Source organism: Erpetoichthys calabaricus, chromosome 10, assembly GCF_900747795.2.
Source record: "Erpetoichthys calabaricus chromosome 10, fErpCal1.3, whole genome shotgun sequence".
NCBI lineage: Eukaryota > Metazoa > Chordata > Cladistia > Polypteriformes > Polypteridae > Erpetoichthys > Erpetoichthys calabaricus.
Window position 1 is genome coordinate 113,052,474 of NC_041403.2, and position 27,877 is coordinate 113,080,350.

The 27,877-nt window shown below is 37.4% G+C and overlaps 1 protein-coding gene across 2 annotated transcripts in view; it reads right to left on the reverse strand.

The window, feature by feature from the left end:
- The window catches only part of LOC114659314 (collagen alpha-1(XIV) chain), a 306,226-nt gene that overhangs the window by 15,557 nt on the left and 262,792 nt on the right, over positions 1-27,877 (reverse strand). For both annotated transcript variants that reach the window (XM_051932843.1, XM_028811737.2), the window contains 6 exons: positions 23,789-23,860; positions 22,007-22,042; positions 20,574-20,640; positions 9,570-9,758; positions 8,506-8,583; positions 3,353-3,496 (listed from right to left, as the gene is read on the reverse strand). In XM_051932843.1, coding sequence (XP_051788803.1) covers positions 3,353-3,496; positions 8,506-8,583; positions 9,570-9,758; positions 20,574-20,640; positions 22,007-22,042; positions 23,789-23,860 — 586 coding nt within the window. The remainder of the gene's footprint in view (positions 1-3,352; positions 3,497-8,505; positions 8,584-9,569; positions 9,759-20,573; positions 20,641-22,006; positions 22,043-23,788; positions 23,861-27,877) is intronic.

Consider the following 27,877-nt stretch of genomic DNA (forward strand, 5'->3'; position numbering starts at 1 on the left):
GCTTGCCTGCCAAAAGCAATCCAACAACTGCTAGATTAGAGGTCTGTTGACTTGTTTTAAATGATGGCTCACTGCCTGGTCTCGCGTGACTTTGTAAAAGCAATACCTGTCTTTTATTTCTGGCTCCGGGCGTGTTTGAATTCTTTGTTGCAGGATGTATAACGCTGCTCGCGTTCATTTAATCACAGCAGCACCAGGAGCAGTGGTCTACTAACACCCAAACAGACTCCTAGAGGAAAAATGCATAGCAACTGAAGCTTGAAATCTAGCAGATGCTGTATCTTGATGTGATTGAGGAAGGTTTTTGTCCCTTGTCTTGTGCCCTTGTCTTGGTCCCAAAGCTGGATAGAAGACTTCTGTTGGCTCAATCAAGTCTCCCAGTTCGTTGTTTACCCAGTACTGTGAATGGACAAACTCCTCAAGTGACTTGAAAAAGTATTTGGCCACCATGGACATGACAAAAGGGTATTGAAAACTTCTTTAATGGGCTCTGCAAAGGACATGACAGCGTTTAGGACCCCTAGTAGACACAGGCGATATTTTGCCCTTCCATTCAGATTGCACAGAGCCCCAGCAACCTTCCATTCCTGGTTGATAGAGTGCTATGACCCCACAACTCCTATAGTGCTACCTATTTGGATGATGATGTCATCTGTTCTAGCACATGGAAGGAACATGAATAGCATATGCCTGGGCTGTGCTCCTGACACTAATGCCAATCTCTGGATTAACCCTAAGAAATGTTATTTTGGGCTAATGGAAGATAAATATTTGGTCTTCCTGGTAGGCCGGAGCATGGTTCAGGTGCAGTGTTCAATGACGTCATTATGAAACGGCCCCGTCCAATAACCTAGCAGTAGGTACAGGCTTTCTTGGTGTTAGTGGGATACAACTGCCAGTTTGTCCCTTAATTCACTCAAGAGGATGGATTTTACAAAAAAGTGGGCTCCCAATACAGTGGTCTGGGATAAAAAAAATCAAACTGTATTTCGTGACCTAAAGCAGGTCCTGATGTCAGCAGCTATCTTAATAACTCCTGACTTTTCTTTCATCCTCCAGACTCATGTTTGGACACAGCTCTTGGGGCTGTGTTGAGCCAACCATTGACTGGTGTTGAACAACCAGGAATATGGCAGTGGAACAGGAAGCCAGGCTATTAACCAATTGAGGTACTACCTTCTGGGGTGTGAATTTACTTGTCACAGACCATACACCACTCCAGTGGATGGCACTGCATACATAGTCAAACGCCTGCATGGTTCCTGGAGCTCCAGCCTTATCGGTTTATCAGTTTATATATATAGTGGCCACCAGGGGACGCACCAGCTCTTCAAATCCGACACAGAAGACAGATGTGGACACAAGTTCAGCACAACACACACCTTTTATTTTGTTGCAGGAAGTGCTTTTCTTTCGTCCTCCACGCAGCAAGCACAGTTCCAAGCATAATATAAGAGCACAATACAACACTTTCTTTTCTTCTCTTTTCTTCTTTCTCTCTCTTCTTTCTCAGTCCACCTCCACTCCTCCTTCAGCAAGCTTTGTCCCTCTTCCTCCCGGATCTGGCTCCTCGAATAAAGTGAGGTGGTTCCATTTTATGCTTCACCTGAGAGCACTTCAGGTGGCTCATCAGCATTATCTGTGGTAGGGCGCTGCAGCCCCCCCTAGCAGTCCCCACCAAACCCAACAGGGCTGTGAAAGACTCCAACTCCCATGGAATCCAAGGTGCCGCTGCAACCTAGGGAGGCTGCCATCTAGTGCTCTGGGGGAGGAAGTGCCCTGTGCACATCTGCTCCCCAGGTCCTTCCTTTACGACGGCCTCCCTATATAAACACCCTTAAAATGGAGGAATACTTGCTATTGTTTTGAATTAGGGCCATATTCTTTTCTCACTTTCATTTTTTTCACATAATTCTGATATGGCTTGTGCTAATTAAAAAGTTTTCTTTAATTTTCTATTGATGATATCAAACCTACCCACTCTTAGTAACTTATTTCTGTTTCATTCTAAAAGAACCAGTAACACTTCTCCTCTAATTCTGGTTACTCACTGTTTTTGGACACAGCTTAATAATAGAGAGGAACCATGAATGAAAACATTCTCTAAATATTTAACCTTCATGTCACTACCTCAACTTTCTTTGAGTGAATTAACAGCCAGGTTACTACTTGCATGTATTAGGATGTAGACCCTTTAGCCAGAGTACCCCCAAACTCTGGAATGATTTCTCTTTGGTCTTTGAAATTGAATCAAAGATAAAGACCCATTATTTAAGCATAGAGTGGATGCTGAGGCCAGTTATATTGCTTTTTAATAATTGTGCCAATCATGTTGTTTGACTGTTGCCAAGTCTTTTAAATTCTCTTCTATTCTTATCTTGTCCTGCAGTGCTACTTGGTGTCATGATAAGCCCTGTGTCAGACTTATGTGGTGTTTTGATTTAATTTGAGTTATTTGTGTGTACTGTGGTACTGCCCTTGGTTAGCCTGAATGTCCAATTTACTCATGTCAATTGGAATTTGAAACATGTCTGTCTATAAAAGTCATATTTGCCGTAAATTGTGCATGATGTTTGTGTGTTCAACATTGTTTTTGAATTTAATTATACTGTATTGCTAAAATTACATAGTGCACTGATTTTATAACTGTAAATGTGTTTTAAAAATATTTAGAGTACGTTACTGAAAAAGTACTATGGACCCCAGATATTTATTTTAATAAAATATGCATGGCAGTTTAGCAAGGTCCAACCTTATGTTTATCTTAACCTACTGACTCACCTTCCTCCATTTTCTGAAATTGCTTTTTCCATTACAAGGTACCAATGTGCTGAAATCTGCCCTAACAACATCAGGCAAAAGGCAGGAGCAAACACTTTACAGGACACTATCACAGGACATAATAACACACTTGTACTGAGCCAGTTATTGTACTGATTAATATAAATTACACATCACTAGTAATCCAGACTACCCACAAATAACATCACCAAAGGAAACCAAGTTACCAACAACAACAAAAAAAAAAAGGCAAATGGTAACTGGGACAGTCTGTAGCTATGTACTGTCCCATTTCACCTTACTACTGAATCTTTGCATAGTGTGTAATTTAGTATTTTAAGAATAATAAATATTTCTTTACATTCCAGGATGGCACTCAGACCTCACAAAGCCTGGGCTGCTACAGACTGAAGTGTTTTCTAGTGTAAGATATACATGTTTTGCTTCATTTCCCATGGTAATGTGGTTTCCTTCCCTGGTTCAAAGGCTTACTGTCTAACTGAGAGATTTTCTGTTTAAATTATCATGTGTTTTAGATTTAAGATAAATAAACTGCAGTCAATATACAAACCTCTGTTACATCCACTGTTATCACAGCCTCCAGGGGCACCAGGCTCTCCTGGCACACCTCTGCTACCTGGGTGTCCTGCTAGTCCTGGTTGGCCCTCTGCTCCTTTTGGACCTTGTGTTCCTGTCTTCATTTCACCTGGAGGACCTGGAAACAAAAGAAAATGGAAAAATGTTTAATGATTTTTTAGAAGGAAGAGAGTCATATACAGTAGCTCTTAGCATCTGTTTAGCACCCAGCACTTATTCCAGGTTTCCTGATTCCAGTTTCCCTTAGCTTTGTTATAATTACGTGATTCTGTTTATTTTGTGCATTACACCTTACACAACGACTATGGTTATGAACTTTTCCAGTTTATTGTCATCTATAAACAATTGAACAGTGCCTGATACTGCAGTAAGGATATGGTTTTTGGACCCCAGTTATCAAGTATCTGGGGGTGGCAAAATGTTGCAAATGATCTGTGGTAGCATAGCAAGCCCCATAACAGAAATGGCAAGTATTTAACATTTGTCAAGTGTCCTAAATTAAAGATTTGTACCTGTTGTATGCACTCTTCTGAAATATAAGAAGCCAGCAGTCTGTTTTCTAGAAACTATCATAGGTTTTAAAGAGCTATGAAGCAATGTGTCAGTCTTGTCTTTTGTAATACTGAAGAGGAGCCTGTGGTGAGGTAAAGCTGGAGTTTCCAGGCATTGACCAACATGCATAAGAGGTGACAAGCCCCATTATAAAGCATTCTCAGGGAAAGAATACCATTGATATTATCTTAAAACTATATTGATCCAATTTGGACTGCAATGCACTATAAGTTGTTTAATGCATAGCTCGAAATGAGTTTTGCAATGCAAAGTTTAAAATAAATTACAAATAAAAATACATTAAAGGGATTTTCAGGTATTTTGAAAGTACTACTCTTGTTTTTTTCTTTTTATGTTTGCTTTTGAGACATGATTGTTCTGTTATTTTTTTCTTTTTACCAGGCGTCACCATTTTTGTGGTTACTGCAGTACTGATTTTGGCCACGATGTCTGTTGCAATTCATGTGAGCTGACGCTGATGCAGCCTCAGTGTTGTGGTTTAGACGGGTGAAAATGCACATTTTTGAAAACTCAGACTCTAATTGAGCTCAGATTTGTTTGTGCTTATTACGTAACACTTCCCTGATGGTATCCTGTTTATTACATTTTATTTGCTGACTGGTCACACTTCACAGGAGAAAAAACATAACTGTATTCCAACACAGAGGATACAGCTTTCCATGGCACTTGTTGTTTTACTTACCTGTATGTGTCTAAATTACATTTGAACAGTATGAATGCTGCATACATGCACAAAAGGCAAATGATACACTGGTGACTGCAGTTTTGCAATTAATTCCTTGGCCAGTGCCATTACTGCCCTTTCAAGGATTTTTCTGCCAATGCTTGCTTACCCATTGTGGGCAAATGTCTATGGAGAAACCTTCATAAGCAAAGGAAAAATGCTAGTATGGATGAGGATTATTTCAGTTTAAAAACACTTTTAAAATAAAGATGTAGTAGTGTGGACATAGCCTAACATTGGTGCCAATTTAGTTAAGTATAATTCTATATAGTTCCTTGCACAGATAACACATCTTTTTCTTCTATACAGACTTAGATTCTCCTTTTGTGTCGCTCAAATATCTCAATCAATGTTTGGAAATTCCATCCATGTTGGGAGTATTTTTGTAATAGTTTTAGCATATAGTCAAGTACTTTTAGTATCCTTGAATTCTTAGCGGTTACTGTATATTTTACTAAATACAGTGTGCCTTCCTGCTAGGAATGTACTGTTACAGATATATTAAAGTTCTAGCTTTCCTTTGGTCACTTAAGGAAACATTGTGCTAGCATCACCAGCACTCCTTTATACTGAGGGGTGGAGGAAGTTTTATTTGCTGTTTCAAAGGCTGGTCACTAATCACTAATTCTGCATGTTTCCTTCTATTTCCATTACACAGTGTTGGCACTATGTGTCTAAGGTTATGTCTAAACTAATACAATTTCAATTAAAAATGTTTAACCCTGTCACAGACGCCAGGGGACGTTGCCCCACCAGGATGCCGGAAGAAGCAGGGGACCGGAAAGGGGACACTACTTTCCCCAGAGCGCAGGAGGGCAGCCTCCCTGGACTGCATGGGGGTCACGGAGCTGCGAAGCTCAACCCTGTGGGAGGACGTGGTCACTGCAGGGGGGTGCCCGGATGGTTATGGAACCCTGGATGGCAGCACTTCCACCACACCAGGAAGTGCTGCCGGAAGAAATCTCAGGGGCACCTGGAGTGCTTCCGGGTGCTCTCCTGACATTCCGCCGCACCAGGAAGTGTCGTCAGACGGAGCACTTGGAGACCATCCGGGCCATTATAAAATAATAATAATAATTCTTTGCATTTATATAGTGCTTTTCTCATTACTCAAAGCGCTCAGCAATTACAGGTTAAGGGTCTTGCTCAAGGGCCCAACAGAGCAGAGTCACTATTGGCATTTACAGGATTCGAACCAGCAACCTTCCGATTGCCAGTGCAGATCCCTAGCCTCAGAGCCACCACTCCACCTAAAAGTAATTTATCGTTCCCATACCAGGAGTCGAACCCGGGTTGCCTGGGTGAAAACCAGGAATCCTAACAGCTAGACCATAAAAGGGGCCGCCTCCCTCCAGTAGACGAGCCGGAGTTGGGAGGAAAGAGATGGAGCTTGTGAGGAGGGGATTGGAGGTCATACATATACAGAGAGAGAGAGAAAGAGGGAGAAGAGAATGAGACAGTTGTTGGAGAATAAGGCATTGTGGTGCTGTGGATTAATAAAGGAGTGTGTTTTGGACATTCTGGTGTCTGTCTGTCTGTGTCTGGGGGCTGGTTTTCCACAACCCCCAGAGCCACACTTTTGCAGTGTAAATTGGTGAAAATTAAGTGTTCTGAAAATGCAGACTCGAGTCATGAACTGCTTGGTTTGTACTTTGTATCTATTCCTTCTATGGTTGGCTCCTGCTCTTACGATGTCTTATTCCTTGAAGGGTCACCCTTCACAGAAGAAAATCATATTGCTACAGTACATAACCAACACAGAGGAGTTGTTTTCCATGGTGCTTATTGTGTGGCTTACCTGTATGCATCTGCTGTAAACAGTGTTTGGTACAGTTTGAATGCTGCATACATGCACAAAAGCCAACTAATTCCAATTGCTACATTTCTTCAAAAATGACACTTCTGCTTTTTTGTTTCTGCCAATTCAAACTTTACCCAGTGCAGGTGAACAGCTACATCAAGTGCTTTTTCAGTCATTTTAGATAGATAGATAGATAGATAGATAGATAGATAGATAGATAGATAGATAGATAGATAGATAGATAGATAGATAGATAGATAGATAGATAGATAGATAGATAGATAGATAGATAGATACTTTATTAATCCCAAGGGGAAATTCACAAATATTCGGAACCACACTGACACTGGCATTTGTTCTCAGAGCTTGAAGTTGACTACTTGAATAGATGAGTCTCGGCATGTAAAAATCCATGTCCACGTAGTAAAAGTAGAAGTGTTGAGGGAACGAATCCACATAAAAGAAAGAAAGTGATAGGAGTGATCAATAAAAAAATTTAAAAAAAGGTAGAAAAATAAAGTCGTACACGGAGCTGCTGAAAAGGCTGCCACTCTCGGCGGCGCCTAAGTCATAAAAATAGTGTGGGTGAAGATACTTTCGTAAACTATATGAGTAGTACTAGGGTGTTGTACCGTGTTAGCCATTATGGATGTAATGAGAAGTCAAGCAAAATAACCCCTTTTAATGGCTAACTAAAAAGATTACAATACGCACACTTTTAAGGCAACTCAGGCCCCTTCTTCAGGCAGGATGTAATCAAATGTTAGTGAAGACAGAGTTTTTGTTTAAAAATGTTGTTTTTAAATGAAAACATAGTAGTGTGGACATAGCCTAACTATGTTGCAGCACCTGATATGCTGGAAAGAAGAAGAGAGCTCCAAAAGAGTATCTTGTTAATGGTGACACATTTATGGACTATGGAATGCCCAGAGGGGACTGGGTGGTCTTTTGTCCTTGGAACCCCATCAGGATTATTTTCTCTAATGTCCCGCCAGCTAGGATGTTTATTTTCCTGTCCTCCTTGGCTATCCAGCCATATTATTTGTTATTCTCTTATTTTTCAGATGACTCATCCATCATAGGCTGCATTAATAATGGAAATGAGTCTCAATACAGGAAAGTCGTGGTGGACTTGGTTTTGTGGTGCAGGGACAACAACCTGCAACTCAACATCAGCAAGACAAAAGAACTGACAGTGGCCTGTGAGACCAGTCACTATTCAGGGGGAGGACGTGGATGTGGTACAGACCTACAAGTTCTTGGGGGTACACATAAACAAAACACTGGACTGGTCTGACAACACAGTACAAGAAAAGAAGGAACAGAGTAGACTGTACTTTCTAAGGAGACTCAGGTCTTTTGATGTGTGCAGCAAGCTGCTGGAAATATTCTACCAGTCCATAGTAGCCAGTGTGGTTCTCTACGCTGCAGTCTCCTGAGGAAGCAACTTGAGCACAAAAGAAACCTGAACAATCTTATCAAGAAAGTCTGCTCCATCTCAGGGCAAACACTGGAAAAATTGGAAGCCACTGTGGAATAGAGGATGATGACAAAATTAGATGCCATTGTGAAAAATCCCCTGAATCCCCTCCAGGAGGCGCTCTCTTGGAGCAATTTTAGCCACAGGCTCATTCCACCAAGGTATGTTAAGAAGTGCCTCAAATCCACCCAATGTACTCATTATGTTTATTTATTTATTTACTTATTGGTTTTTGGTTATTGATTGGTTGGATATATTTTCTGTCCTGTGAGTCCATATTCTTGTTTTTTTATGTTTCTGCTGCTAAATTTCCCCATAAGATTAATATAGATATATCTAATCTAATCTAATTTAATCTAGCTGGATGTTACGATTCTTTGCTGTTATAAGTGACTATTCTTTACTTTTTACTTCCTTTCATAACTCTGTTTAGGTATTGTTATTGTAAAGCACTCTGAGCTACTTTCATGTACTGTATGAAACTATACTATATACAGAAATATTGTTGTTGTTGAATAACAACTCAGTTCTGCCACAACTTGTCCTTACCTGGTGGACCCACTGACCCCCCTGGACCTTGCACATTTGGCCCTGGACTCCCCTTTTCCCCAACAGGCCCAGATCTTCCTGTTAAATGAAAAAAAAACACACACACAAATAATTTGGAGTATTACTATATCTATAAATTGTACTTCCATGAAAAAAAAAAATTTGAACCATTGCAAAACCAAAATATGAATGAATTGACTCTTCTAGCCATGTTTCTGTGTTTAATGTAGTTTTACAGTTTTTATTTTGGTGTCTGTTAATTTAGATGCATTGTTTAAACCATTCCAACAAACGGTGTACTATAAATGCATTTCCATGCAAGTAAAAAAAAAAAAAACTTCAACTACAAAAATCACCTTATATATTCCAAACCACAAATCTGTCAGTAAAAAATAATCAACCTCATAAAATTATGGCTCTATGATTAATAGCTAGGTAAAGTCACATTTTATATGTTACAGTATGGTGTACATAAGTTCCTTTTCACATGTGTATGTTCTGTTTTGAATGTAAGGCATTTCCATAAGCACACTTATTGCATATCTTAGACTTGTAACAAATTGTTACTTGAGCTTTCTACATCTCACCTTTGATAATCTATTTTTAAAGATTAATGTTTCACTCTGCTCAATAATAAAAAGGTGTTTTAACCAATTTTTACAATTTTCACTTTGCTGTGTTTAGGTATAGGTTGGAAACTGCAGGAACGTACTAGTCTTAACCAGACATTTATTTTCTATATTTTAAAGGATTGGTAGCGTTTCCTTCTCTTCTACAGTTTGGCTAATTGCTAGTAGTGAATAAATGTTGCAAATAACACTTCCTTAGCAAAACACTGTCTCTTGTAGAATAGTGTTTGACTGTGCAGACAACTGCCTTAAGAAATCTATAATTAATGTGTTTGTCTATACGTCCTTTTTTATATTTCTTTGTCTGTGGCATGTTAAAGCATTGTTTTATAGTAAATTCCACTCAACTCCTTATCCCCCACCTAGTGATAATGAATACGAAACCAGAGTAACAAACCTAACTACACACTAGCAGACGTCCCTGCTTAAACATACCTTGCTCTCCTGGATATCCAACTTTGCCTGGATCTCCTGGTAGGCCTGTTGGTCCTGGAGGACCTTTTTGCCCTGGAGATCCCATCAATCCCGGAATGCCTGGCTCTCCTGGTGCTCCCACTATCTCTTGAAGAGGGGCAGGGTTTTTACTCAATTCGTGCAGAAGGGAATCAAACCTTAAAACATGAGCTTAAATGAGAGAAGGGAGAGAGAAGAATTTTCATAAATGAAATGCACTGTATCTGTGAAGTTTCAAGAGCACCTAACTAGATGCATTAGTGAAAGCACATTTAGCAGGTACACAGCTACAGCGCCATCTCTTTAGCAAGATAATACATAAAGTTTTGACAAAAAAAACCCTCAAAGTAAAGCATCACATAGATTCCAGCTGATTGCATGGGTAAAAAAGTTTTAACAAGCAGATTGATAATGGAAATATCTATTTCTTAAAATGTTTGGAAAGGTTATGCAATTGTTTCCATAATGCATTTGTAAAGACATCAGCTACAGATGGTAACTGATTATCAACTGGTTCCGATCTTAACATGAATGAAGGAGTTCATGAAGCAAAGGTACAAAATCTAATTAAAGACTCCAAAACAAACTACCTGCCAAATCTTGCAATGGGTCACTAAAAAAATGAATGAGAGGCCCAAATTCTCCACAAAGAAGAACGAATCAGATCAAGGCAGGATATGCTTCCTTCTTAGAAATACACCTGAGCACAATGGAGCTTAAAGGGCAAATTTGACACTGTAAGGCTTGTTGCGCCAGATTGCTGTTTTGATCATATTCCATAGTACCTGATATCAGTATGTTTTATTCACTGCCTTGCACACTGACGCAATATATTGCTTTGTTCTATTGTGGTACCTGAGGTCTTTGATGTTTCAAAATAGAGGGATGTAATATGTTATAGTTCTAGACTTTTTTCTAATAACCTGCATAAAACATTAAAAGGACAAGCTACAGTATCTCAATAAGAACAACAATAACAGAATGTTTTACCTAACAATGTAACAAGAAGACAGAATTGAGAAGACATACTGATCTAAAAATTGTGCGGGCTTGAAAAAAGTGGGCACAGGTTTGAGGAAATTGGCCTAAATTAAGAGAGGCCAAAACTGCTGTCTCTAAAGAACCAGTGCCATGGTCACTTACTAGTTTGAATGTATTTTTTGAAGTAAAAGGGAACATACAAGCTTTTAACTAAAAACACTGCACTAAATTATGTAGATTAGCCAGACTCCTAATATCACCAAAACTTCAGAGGACAAACCAAAATAGAACATATTATATATGTAGATAAATAGCAAATGCTTTTAAAAACAGAACACACATAAAATAAAGATATTTCTTCCGGCTATGGAAAAACCTAGTATGTCAAATCTTTCAAGTTTTCGACAAATTAAGAAAATGATGTTGCCCCTATAATTAACGATTTCTAGATTTAATTTTTCATGACCTTTATGTACACAATATTGTTTTTTTCACAAATCAACAACACCTGCCACTTAAATCACGCAGTCGCAGCATTTAAATCATGTGATAGTAATCTGACGTTTTCATTAGTAGGTGGTCTTTTCTCATTGGTCAGTGGATTTGCTAGGTTTTTATCTTGCAGTATGTAAACTACTGTGTTCATACTAGCTTATTCCATCGTGCTATGACCGGAATGAAGACATATTTGGCCATCACCACTACCTTATAACATCAGGAAAGACTTAGTTACTCCAAAAACTAAAAAAAAAAATCAATTTTGAAAAAAAATGGCAGTTACTAGGTTTTTCCATTGCACGTGAGATTTGTTGCAATCGAAAAATGTAAACCACTCGTGACCGTTTTCAGGCAGAGGATGATAAGATGTTACTTAAATCATTAACATGATGTTCGCTTTCATAGCATGGTGACTGACTGTACATGTGCCGCAGTTCACTTTGCCTCCGTGCGCTTAACTAAGCTAGGAACACTACAGAGAGGATTGAGACCTCCAGATGTCTCAGAGCCTGTGCTTGGCAAGACATACCCAGGAGGTGCCCCGGTTGTTTCAGGTTATCAACCTAACCCAGGACTGTCATAAAAAGAGAAAACTTCTGCTTCTGTATATTGTGCAGCTTTGCTGGTGCACTGTATGTTGAAGTGATCCATGATGGGTGGATTGTATTTAGTGTTAAGAGAGGTGCATTGCATGAAATACAGTTGCTTCTCCTAAAACTTTATTTTTGGTTTTCACTAACAGACAGTTAGTTTTTTTCCTTGAGTAGGGTTTTGTTTTGCTCTTTCATTTTTCAGCTGCACAGGAACAATAGAACATTGTGAATGAAGAGTAAAGGAATACTATTTAACGAAAGCAGATCACACACAAGCTGGCTAACATTGGTTCTTGGAGGAAGGTGAGGGTAAAGAGCACATGTATATAGGAGGACATTTAAGAAATTATAATATGGATAGTTGTGTTGGGTTATAAAAAAGGTGCCGTGAAGGGTGGGTTTCTTAGGGAAACAGACAGGCTTAAGGGAATGTCTAGTAAGAGATAAAAGCAAATTCAGCAGTCAGCTTAAAGTGTGTCAGTAGCAGAGGGAAGAAAGCATCTGAAACAGTAAATACAGGGACTTAGAGAAGTCCATAAAGTATTAAACAGGTACTGTAGTTAAGCTCATAATTAATTTATGTTTCATTTTAAAAGGGCTTAACTGTCATCCAAACATATTTTAACCATGAAGCCAATACAATGCAAGTCTTTAGTGATGTTGGAGTTTTTGGAAGCTGAGTTTATACACATCTGCTCCCAGGACCTGTATATTTGTGGGAAATGCCAGCTGATCCGGCACCACAAGTTCAGGGTTGCTTAGCCTGTGTTGTAGTAAAGAATTGTCAAATATTGCCCAGGTGTCCTTTAGGGAGACAGTATACACCCCCAAAGTGATGAGGGGGGAGACTTCAGATCAGACAAGCAGAAATAGGTAGGTCACGGGTGGATGCACTGCATGAACAAGAAAAGAGGTACACACAATCCAGGACAATAATCCCCACAGTCTGAGGTGTTCAACTGTTTTCAGAACCTTGTGGAGCAGGATGGTGACTCTGCTTACTTTGAGGTGATAGGTAGGGATAGGGAACCCCAAAGTTTCATCTCAAAACCAGTCCCCAGAAAAACAGTAGCCTAGTAGTGATTTTCGGGAGGGTTGGGGGTTGGGGTGATAATTCATTAGGGGGACTTTTCTCTATGAACAGTGAGTCTTATATAATGCGTTTCCTTCAAGGTGAACAGGTAGGAGACCCCCCTAGTTATTTTGATGCATTGGTTGCGATCTGGCGGTGTTCGTGAGTGACGCCACTTAATCGACCAGATAAAAGGTCACATTTCCATCCCATCGCTATTTGAAATTGCAGATATCTTAAGATTCTTCTCACATTCATTTTTCTATTCAGCTCTCTGGTAAAAGACTTTTGGCCATGTTATTTTTTGACTTTGATTTCTGGTTTAGTTTTTAGGGTTAGAAAACAGTTTTTCTGAATTCATATATAAAATTTTCATTTGATTACATCTCTTCTTCTGGTCTATTTTCCTTTTCATCTGTGCTGAATCTTCATCATATATTCCAGGTGATATGCTGAAGGTTCAGCATAGAAGAATGTAATATAAACACTGGTGATATGAACAATACAATAACTTACTTACAACTTACAATTTACATTCACAAAGTCCGCATTTTACAAAGTAATGCCCTATAATGGCTTATCCTTTCTTATCAGTAATTGCCATTATGCAGCTGTTCAAGATGTCATTTACAGTACTTGGTTTTAGTTTCCATTGCTTTTCTCAGTATACACCCTTGATTTTCTGCCAACCTTGAGGCAAACTCAGGAAGTCCAAGTTACCAGATTGTCTTTCTTTCAGTATCCTTAAACTATGTAATAATGCAGCACTATACAAATCAACAAGGCCAGTCAGGTATGCATCTGAATTTTACAATTATCACAATTTTTATGTAAAACAGGCTTTGAATGCAAGTATTCAGTAGTATATTAGATTTGGAGCCATGGCTTAAGGAGGATGTTTGGATTAGGCTAGAAAACACTGGAGATCAATGCTTTATATGAGGTGTGTGTTACAGGCATCATAATGTCTAGAAATGTTCCATTAGTCCATAGTAGCCAGCGTGTTGTTCTATGCTGCAGCACAATGGCCGAACAAACTTATCAGGAACGCTCCTTCAAAGGGCGAACCCTGCACACACTGGAAACTGTTGTGGAAAAGTGAATGGTGGAAAAACTGGATGCCATAATGAAAAATCCCCTCCAAGATCCCTTAGTGTACTTTTAGCTACAGGCTCACTCCACCATGGTGTTCTAAGAAGTGCCTCTGGAGATCTTTTCTGCCCACTGCTATCAAGCAATTCAATGCTTCCACCCAGCTGTCTGCCTTCTCCACCTTTTGTGTGCTCACTCGCACTGGACTCTAAGTTCATTTTGTAATATCTGCACAATAAATGTTAATTTATTAACTTATTAATTAATTTATTTATTGATTGGCTGTATTACTTGTTCTGTCAGTCAGTATCCTTCTTTTTTATGTGTCTGCTGCATGCATGCATCTGAATTTCTGCATGGGATTAATAAAGCTTATCTGATCTGTTCCAATAATACTGACAATAGCTTCAATTTACAATTTTTAATAATATTAAAAAGGTAAGTTCAGAGTGGGATATTGCAGTTATGATGGACTTTTTATTACCCAAATATGAAAATGGCTAGCTTTACAAACAGCAGAGCACAAGGACATGAGTTTTTACATGTTATCAATGACTTTTTAAAACAGATTTTGTTAAAGGAATACTCCATGTAAAAGTTATATTTTTTTCTATGTTCTTATACTTACCCCATGTACTTTGTAATAGTGGCCGAGAAACATACTTTTTTGCTAAAATATTGTTAAACAGTTGCTTCCAGATATATCAGCACACACAATTTTCAAATGAAAGCAGAACTCTTGACCAATGAATGAGGAATATATATATATATATATATATATATATATATATATATATATATATATATATATATATATATATATATATATATATATATATACAGTAATCCCTCCTCCATCGCGGGGGTTGCATTCCAGAGCCACCCGCGAAATAAGAAAATCCGCGAAGTAGAAACCATATGTTTATATGGTTATTTTTATATTGTCATGCTTGGGTCACAGATTTGCTCAGAAACACAGGAGGTTGTAGAGAGACAGGAACGTTATTCAAACACTGCAAACAAACATTTGTCTCTTTTTCAAAAGTTTAAACTGTGCTCCATGACAAGACAGAGATGACAGTTCTGTCTCACAATTAAAAGAATGCAAACATATCTTCCTCTTCAAAGGAGCAAACAAATCAATAGGGCTGTTTGGCTTTTAAGTATGCGAAGCACCGCAGCACAAAGCTGTTGAAGGCGGCAGCTCACACCCCCTCCGTCAGGAGCAGAGAGAGAGAGATAGAGAGAGATAGAGAGAGACAGATAAAAAAATCAATACGTGCCCTTCGTGCTTTTAAGTATGCGAAGCACCATTCAGCATGTCGTTTCAGGAAGCAGCAGCACAAAAAATAGCAACGTGAAGATAATCTTTCAGCATTTTTAGACGAGCGTCCGTATCGTGGCAGATGTTAGCTGACTTGCTGACCAACCACAAGCGTTACCTGGTAGGTAACCACCCATACAATCAGATTGTGACACAGACTACGAATGCAATGAATGAATATATATATATATATATATATATATATATATATATATATATATATATATATATATATATATATTATATATATATACTGTGGTGGCAGGTTGGATAATGGATGGATGGAGATTTTATATATATATGGCATTCATAGTCTGAATCACAATCTGATTGTATGGGTGGTTACCTACCAGGTAACGCTTGTGGTTGGTTAGCAAGTCAGCTAACATCCGCCACGGTGCCCTCTTTTCAGTTGCGAGAAGCAGATCATAGAATGGTTGAAATAGTTTACTGTCAAATAATGCAAAGAGTATGCGACACGTGTTTTGCCCTAATTCTGGGCTCATCAGGCGTACACACTCACTGCACCCCCCTTTCGGGGAATCGAATCTCGGACATCAGCGCTAGAGGCAAAACCTCTAACATTGCACCACGGCATGTGGTTTGTTCATTTGACAGCATATAGATCGGGGTAATTACATTCATGGCATTCGTATTCTGAATCACAATCTGATTGTGGTTGGTCAGCAAGTTGGCTAACATCCGCCACGGTGCCCTCTTTTCAGTTGCGAGAAGCAGATCCTAGAATGGTTGAAATAGTTTACTGTCAAATAATGCAAAGAGTATGCAACCTAATGATTATACAGTATATAATAAAAACATTGGAGGTATGGACAATAAAATAATTGCATTTTAATGCCTGTGAATGATCTGCACTATTTATGAGTTTACAATTTCTTTTACTTCTGTTACAGTTCAAATTTTCTGCAACCCTGGGGTCTTGCTTTGAATGAGTAGCCATTTTCTCTTTTTTGGCACAGTAACATATCAAATATATAATCTTATAAAACTGAACAATTTGACACCTGCTCTGATCATTTTGGTTTTTTTTCCCTCACATATCCAAAGGCCCATTGCATGCATGGCACCATGGTGCACACCTAAAGCAACCTGATCATAGATCCATCCCTGAGTGGACATTTTCTCATTGGTTTCTTGAGCGCACAAAAGCCCAGTCTTAAGGTTAAAAATTAATGTAATATTTTGTTCACCAGTGCTCTTAAAAATATAGATGCAAAAGTGATTTGTCAGAGCGATGGTTCCAAAAGAGCCATCTATGTGATGGTTCCAGAAAAAATTCTTACTTATTTTGATTATTATTAGTTGTTATTTGACTGACACCTTTATTCAAGATGACTTGTAACATTCAAGATTACAATTGGTTACATTTCTTTTTTTTGATTTTCTAATTGGAGCAAAGGCAGATGAAATGACTTGTTCATGGTCACACATCTTCAGATGCTGTGTAAGTTCAAAGCTCTAACTACAATACCAAATTGCCTGCCTTAAACAGAATGCAAACTCAGTTCCCCTTTAGTAGTCCCACATTTGGACAAATCGCAGGCTTCAGAACAGACGAAGTTCAAACAGCAAACCTTAACCTGAAAAATCAACTTAAAAAAACATTAAATTACAACTCTCAGATAAGATCTATAGATCTGTACAGGTTCCATAAATAACAATAAACAGATTATAACAGATTTTTGAAATACCAGTGAATTTCTTATTTTAAAAAGGACTGCTGTTGCTTACAATAATAAATGAAAATTTCAGGCTTACTCGATCTGTTAGTATCCTGCTAGGTAGTCTACTATATATTAAAGATTTCTGTTTTATTCACACCTTAGGAACTTTTTCGGAGCCTAAAGATACAATATAGTATGTAAAAACCCTTCCTATAATTAAATGGTTCTTTTTTAAGTAATTGTTCTGTGAGAAACCACATAACCCATTAAAGTCGATTTTAAAGTCATTATTTTTAGGAGTGAAGGTAGCCAGTGGTCGAGGTATGGCTCTTTGTTCACTGACCAAGTGTTTAAAGGGTGAATCATGGAGACATTTCTAGATGTCTGTTGCTTGTGATTGATCAGTCTTATCAAATGAGACCCAGGAGCTGTATTCCAAAGAGTAGCTCTGAGAGAAGAATTCGTACTTTACTTGAAGTTAAGTGCCAGTGAAAGAATGCCTGGCAGCTGCCTTTTAAGCAAAAGACCAATGTGCAAAATCAAAGCAAAGTGGGTAATGTCAGTCTTTCTGTCATATAATATACAACTGGATTTTACCAGTGTGAAATTTCATTCATTTCAAACACCCATATAAATCTTGGAAAGAAGAATGACTACTCGAGCTAAAGCAAATGGCAAAGAATTTATCCAGTACCTCTACAGTAAAAAACAGAAAACTAATTTAAGAAACTTTAAAGAGATACATGAGGAGAAACATCTGGAAATGAGTCAGTTTCTTCATACATTTCACGTTTAATATTTGCTTCTTGCAGAAGTCAATTTTACATTTCAATGTATACAACTGTATCAGCCTAAGTCTATATATTTAATCCCATCAATGTTTAAATTTCCATTTTTTTCACATAGAAAGTCATAGATGGTTTTATAACATTTCTAAACTCTTTAAGCCTTAACTTTAAATTCCAAATCAGCTGAATATCATGTATATTATACTTTCATGTTTTATTTTCGATACTTCTAGCATTTAGGCAAGCTATTTTTAATGTTTTACTCATTTTACTTTTGCATTTAAACATTGGGTTAGAATTTACGTTACTATGCGTTTTTATTTTTACAGTATAGTTTGTTCCTTCGTGTACAGTTTTATACCTGGTCACTGCTAAACTCACTGCCCCACCATGTACCCCAGTTTACCCCTCGACTAATCTACTCATACACCTCCCCAATACATTGATGCCCCCCTCACCCCATTCAGATGTAATCCAGAATAGCAGAACTGACACACTACACTTATGTATGCCATTTGTTCCAACATGGACAATGACCATTGGTTCCACCACCTCTCTGTCCATGAACCTATAAACCCTTCCAGTGAGGTCTCCCACCTGTGCACCCAGAAGCACACCATGCGAGACTCTCTGTCTCTGAAGGAAATCTGTGCCTCAACCCACCTGAATTTTTGATTCCTCAACTAGCACTGCCTCTCTCTTTCTGGGAACTGGTTTCGAGGTGGCCATTTCGGGCTCCTCATATCTGCCTGCTAACTCAGAATCATCGGAGACACCATCCATCTCTGCAATTACCTGAAAACAGTTTGACACTTCCAATTCTGGGGTTGATACCACCCTTTACCTGGCGCCTTGTGACCATGACCCACCTATCTCTACCTGTCTGGCCTGGAATATCTTCCTGTGCCCCCATAGGAGTACACACTATCTCTATAAGGGACACCTGGGCCAGGTCCGCCAATTCTCTACCACAACACAACTACCCATCTCCTCCTCCAGTTCAGTGACCCTGACATTGATATGCTGGATCGGCTAGAATCTTCTGCAGATGTAGCCCTTATAGAAGACTGACTCCTCCAAGCCATCCTCTAAAAAGTCTGGCCTCATTATTAAAATTGAACCTTGGATTACTAAAACTGCTTGTTTTTAAAGGTGTTTTTATTAAAATTAAATGATTTAACTCAAATGCTAAAAATGTTAAAAAAAATTAAGCCAAACAAATTATGATTGAAGAACTGCTTTTGATCCCTCCCATAGTATTCTCCCCCTCAAATGCCTGCTGTTTGTCCTTCTGTGAAGTTAACTTTACTTTTCGTCATCTGCTCTCCAAAATTTGTGCTTTTCTTATTCCTTACATAAAAGATTTCCACTCACACTTTTTATATTCCTTCATATTAATTATTAATGAACCATTACTCTGTCGCTGTCTTACCTGCTCTACTTTTCTGACCACTAAGAGGTGTCTAATCTAAAAAAACTTGCTTACTGAATATCCGCTGCTAGTTAATTTGTTACTGTCTGGTCTGCTCCTAGTCACTTGTGCCTGATCAGCTTCGTAACGCTAACTGCCTGCCAATGTACTGCTGATCCCTTCTATTTACAGCTTTGAAAAGTTTAAAACTTCTTACAGCAATGTAATCATTGTTTTCTTTTTCTAAATGAGTAATGGTCACATTTCTTTGAATTAAATTTTTAAACTATGCTGAGTAGTTCATTTAATAAGATTTGTCATACATGTATTTTGTTGATATTTGATTGCTGTCACGGTGCAACAGATTTTTTACTAAGGACCAATAAATACACCAGATTGAAACTAATACAAAATCCATAAATATCCTTAAATTGTTTTGTTGTGTAAGGCAATAACATAATAAAGTTTGATTCATGAAAACCAGTGTATGATTTTTAAAGGCTGGGACCTAATTGGTAGAAATTTATTTTTAACTACAAAATTATTTTATATATCCCTCATAAATTTATAAATAACCTATACAAGAACATTCAAAATAGGTTCTCCCTTTCTCTTTTAATTACATTGTCCTGAATGAAGACATAATTTCAAACAAGAAAGTACTTTCTTGTAAAATCGGGTTTTTATAGATCTTTCCTTTACTGTTACAGTTTGCAATCAATTTTATTTGTAAATGTGCAAAACTGCAGTTAACTCTGCATAACTCCAGATCTTAAGTCTCTATAGTTGATTCCATCAATGTTTAAAGTTCTCATTTTAGCACATAAAGTCATTAATGGCTTTACATGATTGCACATTGAACCTTCCAAAACATTTTTAAGTTCTTTACTTAAGAATGTAAATTGTTATCATAAGAAACAGGTCTCCTTAAAATGCCAGAGATGGATAAAACACCTGTAGCACACACGCTGTATACGACACAGAATGGTCTACCCACTACTGTGCTAACAGAGAGGCCTAAATCAGTAGAAGATCCTTGGCTTTATCATTATAAACTCATCTTATAGATACTAGCTAGGGACCTTAAAGTCACCAATAACACACCCATTGTCAGATGTTAATCATGGACACCTGCCTCCATTGATGTTAATACAACGTAGAAATACCAAAGTATGACTAGGTGGCCAGCTGGTATAGGTCAAAAAAACATCAAATTGTCAGCTCCCAATGGGCCCAAGAGGTTTATTTTCTATGGAATCCATAGTCACTGGAAGTTTGCTTCATTCTCAACATATTACTATTTAGTTATTACTATTAAGAGGATGAAGATGGAAAAAATTGAAAATAATTTTGTACCTTAATTTAATGAGGTTTGTAAATGTGTACAACACTCTGAAGTTGTCAAACTACATGATGCTATTTAAAAATAACATTCATTGAAAAATAAGCATATTCTTAAGGAAGACAAAACTATCCTACAGCCAAAATGGAAAATGAACTTTTAAAATCATATTAAAATAAAATCTGGTAAAAAATACTTACTATGGACAAGTTGTTCACAAGTTTGTGTGACAAGCTGATAAATTGTTGCCATAGACTGAGGTTCTCCCTAAAAAATGGAAAACAACAGTTTTTACTAATTTACAGGTAGCAGTAACTTTTTAAATGTATTACAAAGTGAATCTACAAGCGAGAAATATTTAATAAATACTTTTTATTGGGCATTGAGTGTACGTAGCCATAAGTCTGCCAGAGTGAAGTTTCAGAAAACATCGATAACAATGATTCACAAAAGAAATTTGATGAACCAATTCATACAAAAATACAGAATTTTCTCACTTCTTATAGACAAATGATTTTCAAAAGCTTTTGATACAACTCTGAAGGTTTGAAATAAGAAGCCAATCATATCAGCGATAACTTACAAGTCTGGATCTCAGCTTGATTCATTAGATTGACCCCAACAGTACAAATAAGAGTAGAATTCTCCACATGGGGATGACATCATCATAGGGGTCTTTTAAAGGTCGGTCAGTGAACTATTGTCTTTTCAAATGTATGCTAAATACACTAATTCTAATATAGTTAGCAAAATTTAGAGGGAAACAGATACTGTATAAAACAAATAACTTGACAATATTCAAAATTGGAAGAACACCTTAAAAAATGCAAAAAAAAGTAAAGTGTTACACACAAGGAAAAAGGAAAGCTAATTATAAATAAAACATGGGTAATAAGCTACTTTCTCACAGGAAGCAAGTTCTGAAAAGTGTCTAGGGATTTATATTGACGTAACTGTCTCATTGTCTAGACCATGTACAGAAAAAGTTAAAAAGGTAAATGAAATGTTAGTTTATATTGTAAAACCTTGTATATAAATCAAAAGATGTTATACTCAGACTATATAATATTCTAGTTTAACAAATCTCGAGGACTGTGTGCAGCTGCACTAAAAGCTATACAGGAGATAGTTATCAAGGGGTCATGTTTGTTGCATGCAGAGCAGGACCAACCAGCTCACTCTGTCCTTGGCAACTTTCTCTAACTTGCCTTGAGGAATTTCTCAGAGATTCAGGCAAATCTGATAAACTGTAATACATTCCTTCAAACAAAAGAATTCTTAACAAAACTGCACCACTGGTTAAAGTTCCATGTAACGTCTACTCAGATATTGTTTCCATAACATGCAAAACTTTCTTTTTTGTTTACTGAAATTTATTTTAGCCACATCTACTCCTTTTTTGGCCTTCTACCCAGATCCTTAAAACATGAAGTCGTTGCCAATGCATTTGTTAATCTATCCATTTTGCTATCAATAGCCAATTTAACTTCTTATATCGTAAATGCTACCTGCATCTTTTAAAACAATTCAAAAGGGCACAGGTTTCAGACTTTCCAGTCAGATAACATTATTTATGGTAAAAAACCCAAACAAACAATTAATTGATATTTAAGGGTAAACCAAATAAATTAACCTTTTCTCCTCGTTCTCCTTTACGCCCTGGAAGCCCCTATAATGAAAATTAATAATAACAGAAAGTGATTAAACAGGTGCAGGTGATGATCCAAATTCATTTATGGACAACTTTGAGAATTACAAGAAATTACTATACTGGAGAATTGGACAAAAAAGACATGTAAGCGATCCCCGAATTTCAGTCTTTCATTCCTGACAAAACAGAAAGTGAAAACATACATTTTAGGCTGCCCTAGGGTCTATCCATTTGCAAATCTTCTGCGGCACTTTAAAAACTTTGATGTTGCTGTGGCCACTAACTCCCTTTCTTACTTCTATTATCTCCATTATCTAGCCTTAGATGACATTTATTTAGAACTGCTATGCAAGAATACATTACTTCTGTGAAAGGTCGGTGACATCTTGAAGTCTTTTGTGAGATTTGTAGAAGCAAGCTGCTGCCCTGCACGGCAAGATTCAGCAGTTTTTTTTTTCTAGTGGCCTTAGCGGCAGACATATTTGTTTAACATCCATTAGTTAACAATACAAATTAGTATATTTTTATATTTTCAAAATCACATTTACATTGTCTTGGTACCAATAAAGATATTGTAAGTAAGACAAGTGTGTGCTGGGAAAAATAATAAAGAATAATACACAAATTAGAAAGAAAATGGGAAAAGGATGTTTGGATCATTACCTAGATTATATCCATAATCAAAACAGCTTACTCAAATACAAAACAATTAAATCATATGTGAATAATGTTTCATTTAACAGTGAAAAAGGGACAAAAGCAATAAGCATAAATAAGTATGTAAATTATGTTAAAGGGCTGAACAGTTATAAACAGATTGCAGGGGACCCATCCATATTTGGGAAGACCTCACATTGGTAAACTACTTCAATTTTGTAGAACTAGGGAACCTCTAGAAAAAATTACTTTCACTTTTTGTACTTTGGTGGTCTTAAAGGAAGTACAGTGAATAATTCTGCTAACTATGAAACCTAAGAGTATAGTTATAGCTACCCTTACAGCCCTATACCCTTTGTCCATCCATCCATCCATTTTCCAACCCGCTGAATCCGAACACAGGGTCACGGGGGTCAGCTGGAGCCAATCCCAGCCAACACAGGGTACAAGGCAGGAACCAATCCCTGGCAGGGTGCCAACCCACCACAGTATACCCTTTGTGCAAATTAAAAAAAAACTATAATAAATTCAGTAAAGTTCCAGCAGAAGAGTACTTGGGGGCACAATATCTCTTGTGGAAGTGAAAAGGTAATTTTGTAAACTATTCCAGAGATTGCCTAAATGAACAATGTTATAAAATGAAATGAATACTTTGCATGAATTAGGCAAAAATTATTGATGTTGATAAAGTAGTAAAGAAAGACCTGATTGAGCATCAATACTGACTTGTTTAAGACAGCTCATAATGACAAAGCAATGTGTAGGAGTCTAGTTGGTTCACAATAATCTTATCTTTAATTTGGTTTATGTTTGCACTTCTGCTTTTTGTTACCCCACTACAGCGAAAAACTATTAATATAAGTAATATATAACCTGAAATTTTAGATGTTATGAAATGACTCAGTAGGAGCATATTTTAATTAGCTTCAGTGTCAAAGATTCAGTACCTATATTTATTTAATTTATGAATAATAGACACCACACCCTGTTCACCCCTTTACCTCAACACTACTTCACAGGAAATGTTAAGTTAAATATTTGGTTGTATGATTGGGCATAACACACACATTTCCTGGAATCACTGTTAGGTTTAATTACCATACTCACAATTGGTCCAACTGCCCCAGGAGGCCCTCTTTCACCTGTATTTCCTTTTAAGCCTGGCATACCTTGAAAGCCCTAGAATTACAAAGGAAAATAATGTTAAAAACATGCAAGCGATAAAATATTTGAAAAGATTTTTTTCCATAACTATAGTACAGAAAGACAAAGGATGATTTAAGGATGGTATGGAAATACTGGAAACTTCCTTTTAGACCCAGGTGGAGTGTATAATGTTCAAAAATTAAGTGATGAATTGGGCATACTGTATCTGGATATAAAAACCATAAGACAACAATAGACGGTTGAACGGAATTATAGGTTTATAGGGTAATTATTCCTACATGCAAAAAATAGGGTGAAATACTTACTTGTGTTAATTAGATAAAGATATGAGACACAAGGAAGGAACAAATCTAAAATACTAGGAGGATAAAGCAATCAAAGCAAGTCCAAGTGCAGACCATACTTGTACCACTAACAAAGTTCCAGAACTACAAGTCAAAAATATTTACACTGCAGCTGCAGTTAAGTGGTATTTGGAAGTTGACTACTATAGAAGATTTGATGTACGAGATGTCTTGGCAGGTATATAAGTGTGAAAAAAAAAATAATTTAAGAAGCTGAGTTTCTGAATCAAACTATATACTATTGTATTTAAACTTTTACAAGAACTATTAGCCCTCAAAGCCATCCGTGTCAAAGCAATCTATTTTGAAGACTCTGTCTTTTGTCCTTGTTATAAAACAGAAAGAGTTATACTGTAACCAACATTATAAGAGTTTCTAATGTAGGAAATGCTATGGTACTTTTATTCAGTTCTTTGCAAAAGATTCAGGGTCTCGGGAACACATTTTTGTTATTCAAAAACAAGAAACTCATACCAATTGTACAGTCTGATTAAGCCAGTTTTTAAATTTTCCTTTGTGCATGCCTCAATGGCCTAAGATTCTGGCTTTGACTAAGCATACATCTTGGGTAACGGGTCCTGTATGGAATTGGCATTTCAATGCAATGCAAACTGGCATTGCTTTTCTTAGCTACCATCATTCCAAAACACTTAGCCGACATACCGCATCTGAAATGAAACAGTTGCTATTACAAAAGAGTACTGACCAAGCACAATAAAACTGTCACTGATGAGGAGTTTATTAAAATAAGTGTGTTTTGGCATTTTATTGGAGCTTGATAGTGATAAATTAATTAATGAAGTTTTTGAATCGGTAAAACTTTGTACCACTGTCAGTTGCAACTGCTGCATGTTGTGTTTGTATCTTAGCACACCACATCCAAAGTTTGGAGCTAGACAGAGCCAGTCAGGATGGTTGTATACAGTATGCCTAGACATTAACAGATATGGCACAGTTGTGCATTTTTTCAAGTCTATATGGGGATTTGTGGGTCCTGAGGACCTGCCTGTTTTGTTGTAAGTGATGCTTTTCTACTATTTACAATCTAAGCAAAAAATGTAGAGTATATAATATACATTTGGAAATCTAAATACGTATAAATCTGCCATACTTCCATATTTCAAAGACATTATAATACAACAGTTTGCATATGAGAGGAGATCATTCAACCCATTTAGCTCATCAATCTTACTAATTAACTGAACCAGTTTCTAATTCCAATGCTTCTTAGAAGACAGTCAAGTTCCCACTTCAGCAATATCATAGGCTATAGTGCACCTTCTGCATAGAAAACTTTAATGTATTAAAATGTATTCACTTTATTGCAGGTCCACATGTTTATGTTAGAAGTTTTATTTAAATTAACCAGAGAATCTGGATTCGATTTGACCTAACAGCAAAAAATGAAAATTGTCAGGGAGTCCATGATTGACAATTGTCACAATCTTGACATCATGATGTTCAGTAATAGGATGCCTCTTTTATAGTTTGAAATATATTGTGAAGACTTTGCTGAATGAATCATTGGAGCCACTTTTCTGGTTTAATCTGAATTGTGCCCCTTTGCCATTTAATGTATTTAGTGTGGCAGAATATAACAAGTAATCTAATATCACCCATTCTCTGGGTCTTGGGATACCTCCAAATTAATATAGTAAACCTTCCTTTGTACTGCTAACCTTTCATTATTTTACCTAGCTATACCTTATTAGTGTATTTCAACACAGTCCTCTTTTCTCCTGGGCTTTTCACTTCCACTCTTTTTAATGCCATAGTTCAACAATTAATCATAGTCAGTTATTGTTGGTTTCCATTTATATTAATCTATTTTTTTTTATCTTTTATTGAATTTATTGTAACGTTCCATATAATCAAGTCAAACTTAAGCAAAACTAAATTCACTTCAACCCGCACCCAAGAGTAAAACTTTAAGAGTAGTAAAGAGTGAATATCAGTGCTTATTCTAAAATGTTATTGAGTAGATCCTGGCAGGTTTTAAAAAGGTTTTGAACAGATCCTCTAAGTGAATTACCCACTGACTTAAAACAGGTGGGCTAGGATTCTCCCAGTTGAGCAAAATAAGTCTACATGCTAATAGTGAAGTAAAGGCAATTACAGTTTGTTTGTTCTTCTCCACTTTAAGCCCATCTGGGAGTACACCAAACACAGCTATTAATGGGTTAGGAGTGACTGTGACACCTAGGCCATCTGATAGGCATTTACACATTTTTCTCCAGAAAGATGTTAATTTGGTACACGCCTAAAACATGTGGCCTAGTGAGGTTGGAGCTTGACTGCAATGTTTGCAGGTTGGATCTTGCCCTGGAAACATTTTAGATAATTTTGAATGAGAGAGATGTGCTTGATAAAAGATTTTAAGTTGAATAATTGAATGCTAGAATGAATTCTGTGCATGGCTGCCTTAAACTCCTTTTCTGAATTGTTGTGTGAGAGTTCATTAATAATAAAATTAATAATAATAATTCTTTGGATTAATATAGCGCTTTTCTCACTACTCAAAGCACTCAGCAATGCAGGTTAAGGGCCTTGCTCAAGGGCCCAACAGAGCAGAGTCCCTATTGGCATTTACGGGATTCGAACCGACAACCTTCCGATTGCCAATGCAGATCCCTAGCCTCAGAGCCACCACTTTGCCTAACTGTACTCTGGGATCTTTAAAAGGAAGGGTCTTTAATTTATATATATATTAGGGCTGTCAAAGTTAATGCGTTAATAACGTGTTAACGCACTCTAACTCTAACGCCATTGAAAAAATGAGTGCCGTTAACACAGGTTCTTTTTGACCCTATGAAATTCCTGTAGTTCAAGCTGAGCCTGCAAACTGAGTGCGTGCCACTCTAGCCTTCAAGTTATTTCTCGTAGAAGTCACTCCATATTCCTAATTGTTGAACGATGGAAAAAGGTCCATTAAATGGGAAGTTCCAAAACTTTCAAAATTTCAAAATTTGCCTGACGGCTCACTCAATGAAACTAAGGTTGTGTGTAGTTACTGTCAAGCCGAGTTTAGTTATCACCGGAGTACAAGCAGCTTATAATATCACATGCAAGTCAAGCATTCATTTTACACTAATAGCATTAGCATGAGTATTATGTGTTTGGCAGAAACCAGTGCACGTGTCAACCTCCAGCAAATTAACGGTAGCAATTGCTAAATGGATAGCCACAGCATGCAGGCTGATTTATATAGTGTAGGATGAAGGTCTGCGAGACATAATTCGGATCGCGTCCAACGACCCAACTAATGAATTACCCTCGAGAGCCACAGTCGTAATTAGTATACACAAGCTCTATAATTCAGAGAGGGCAAAACTAGCTGAGGAGTTGGAGATCACGAAGACGGTCGCCCTTACTGGTGACTACTGGACATCACTTAGAAATCATAGCTACCTCAGGGTTACAACCCATTATATCGACGAACAGTGGAAACTGCATTCACATGCTTTGACGGTCATGAAAACATCGGAGAGACATCATGCCGAAACATGGGCCAAACATTTTATGGATTTAGCAAAGCAGTGGAACGTTGAGAATGAAGTAAGCACACTCAGTACAGATAGTGCACAAAATTTAATTTCAGTGGTGACATAGCTGCCTTTCAAACACTTGCCATGCATCGCGGACAGCATTCAACGTTCTGTCATAGTGTCTCTGCAGAATAGTGCAT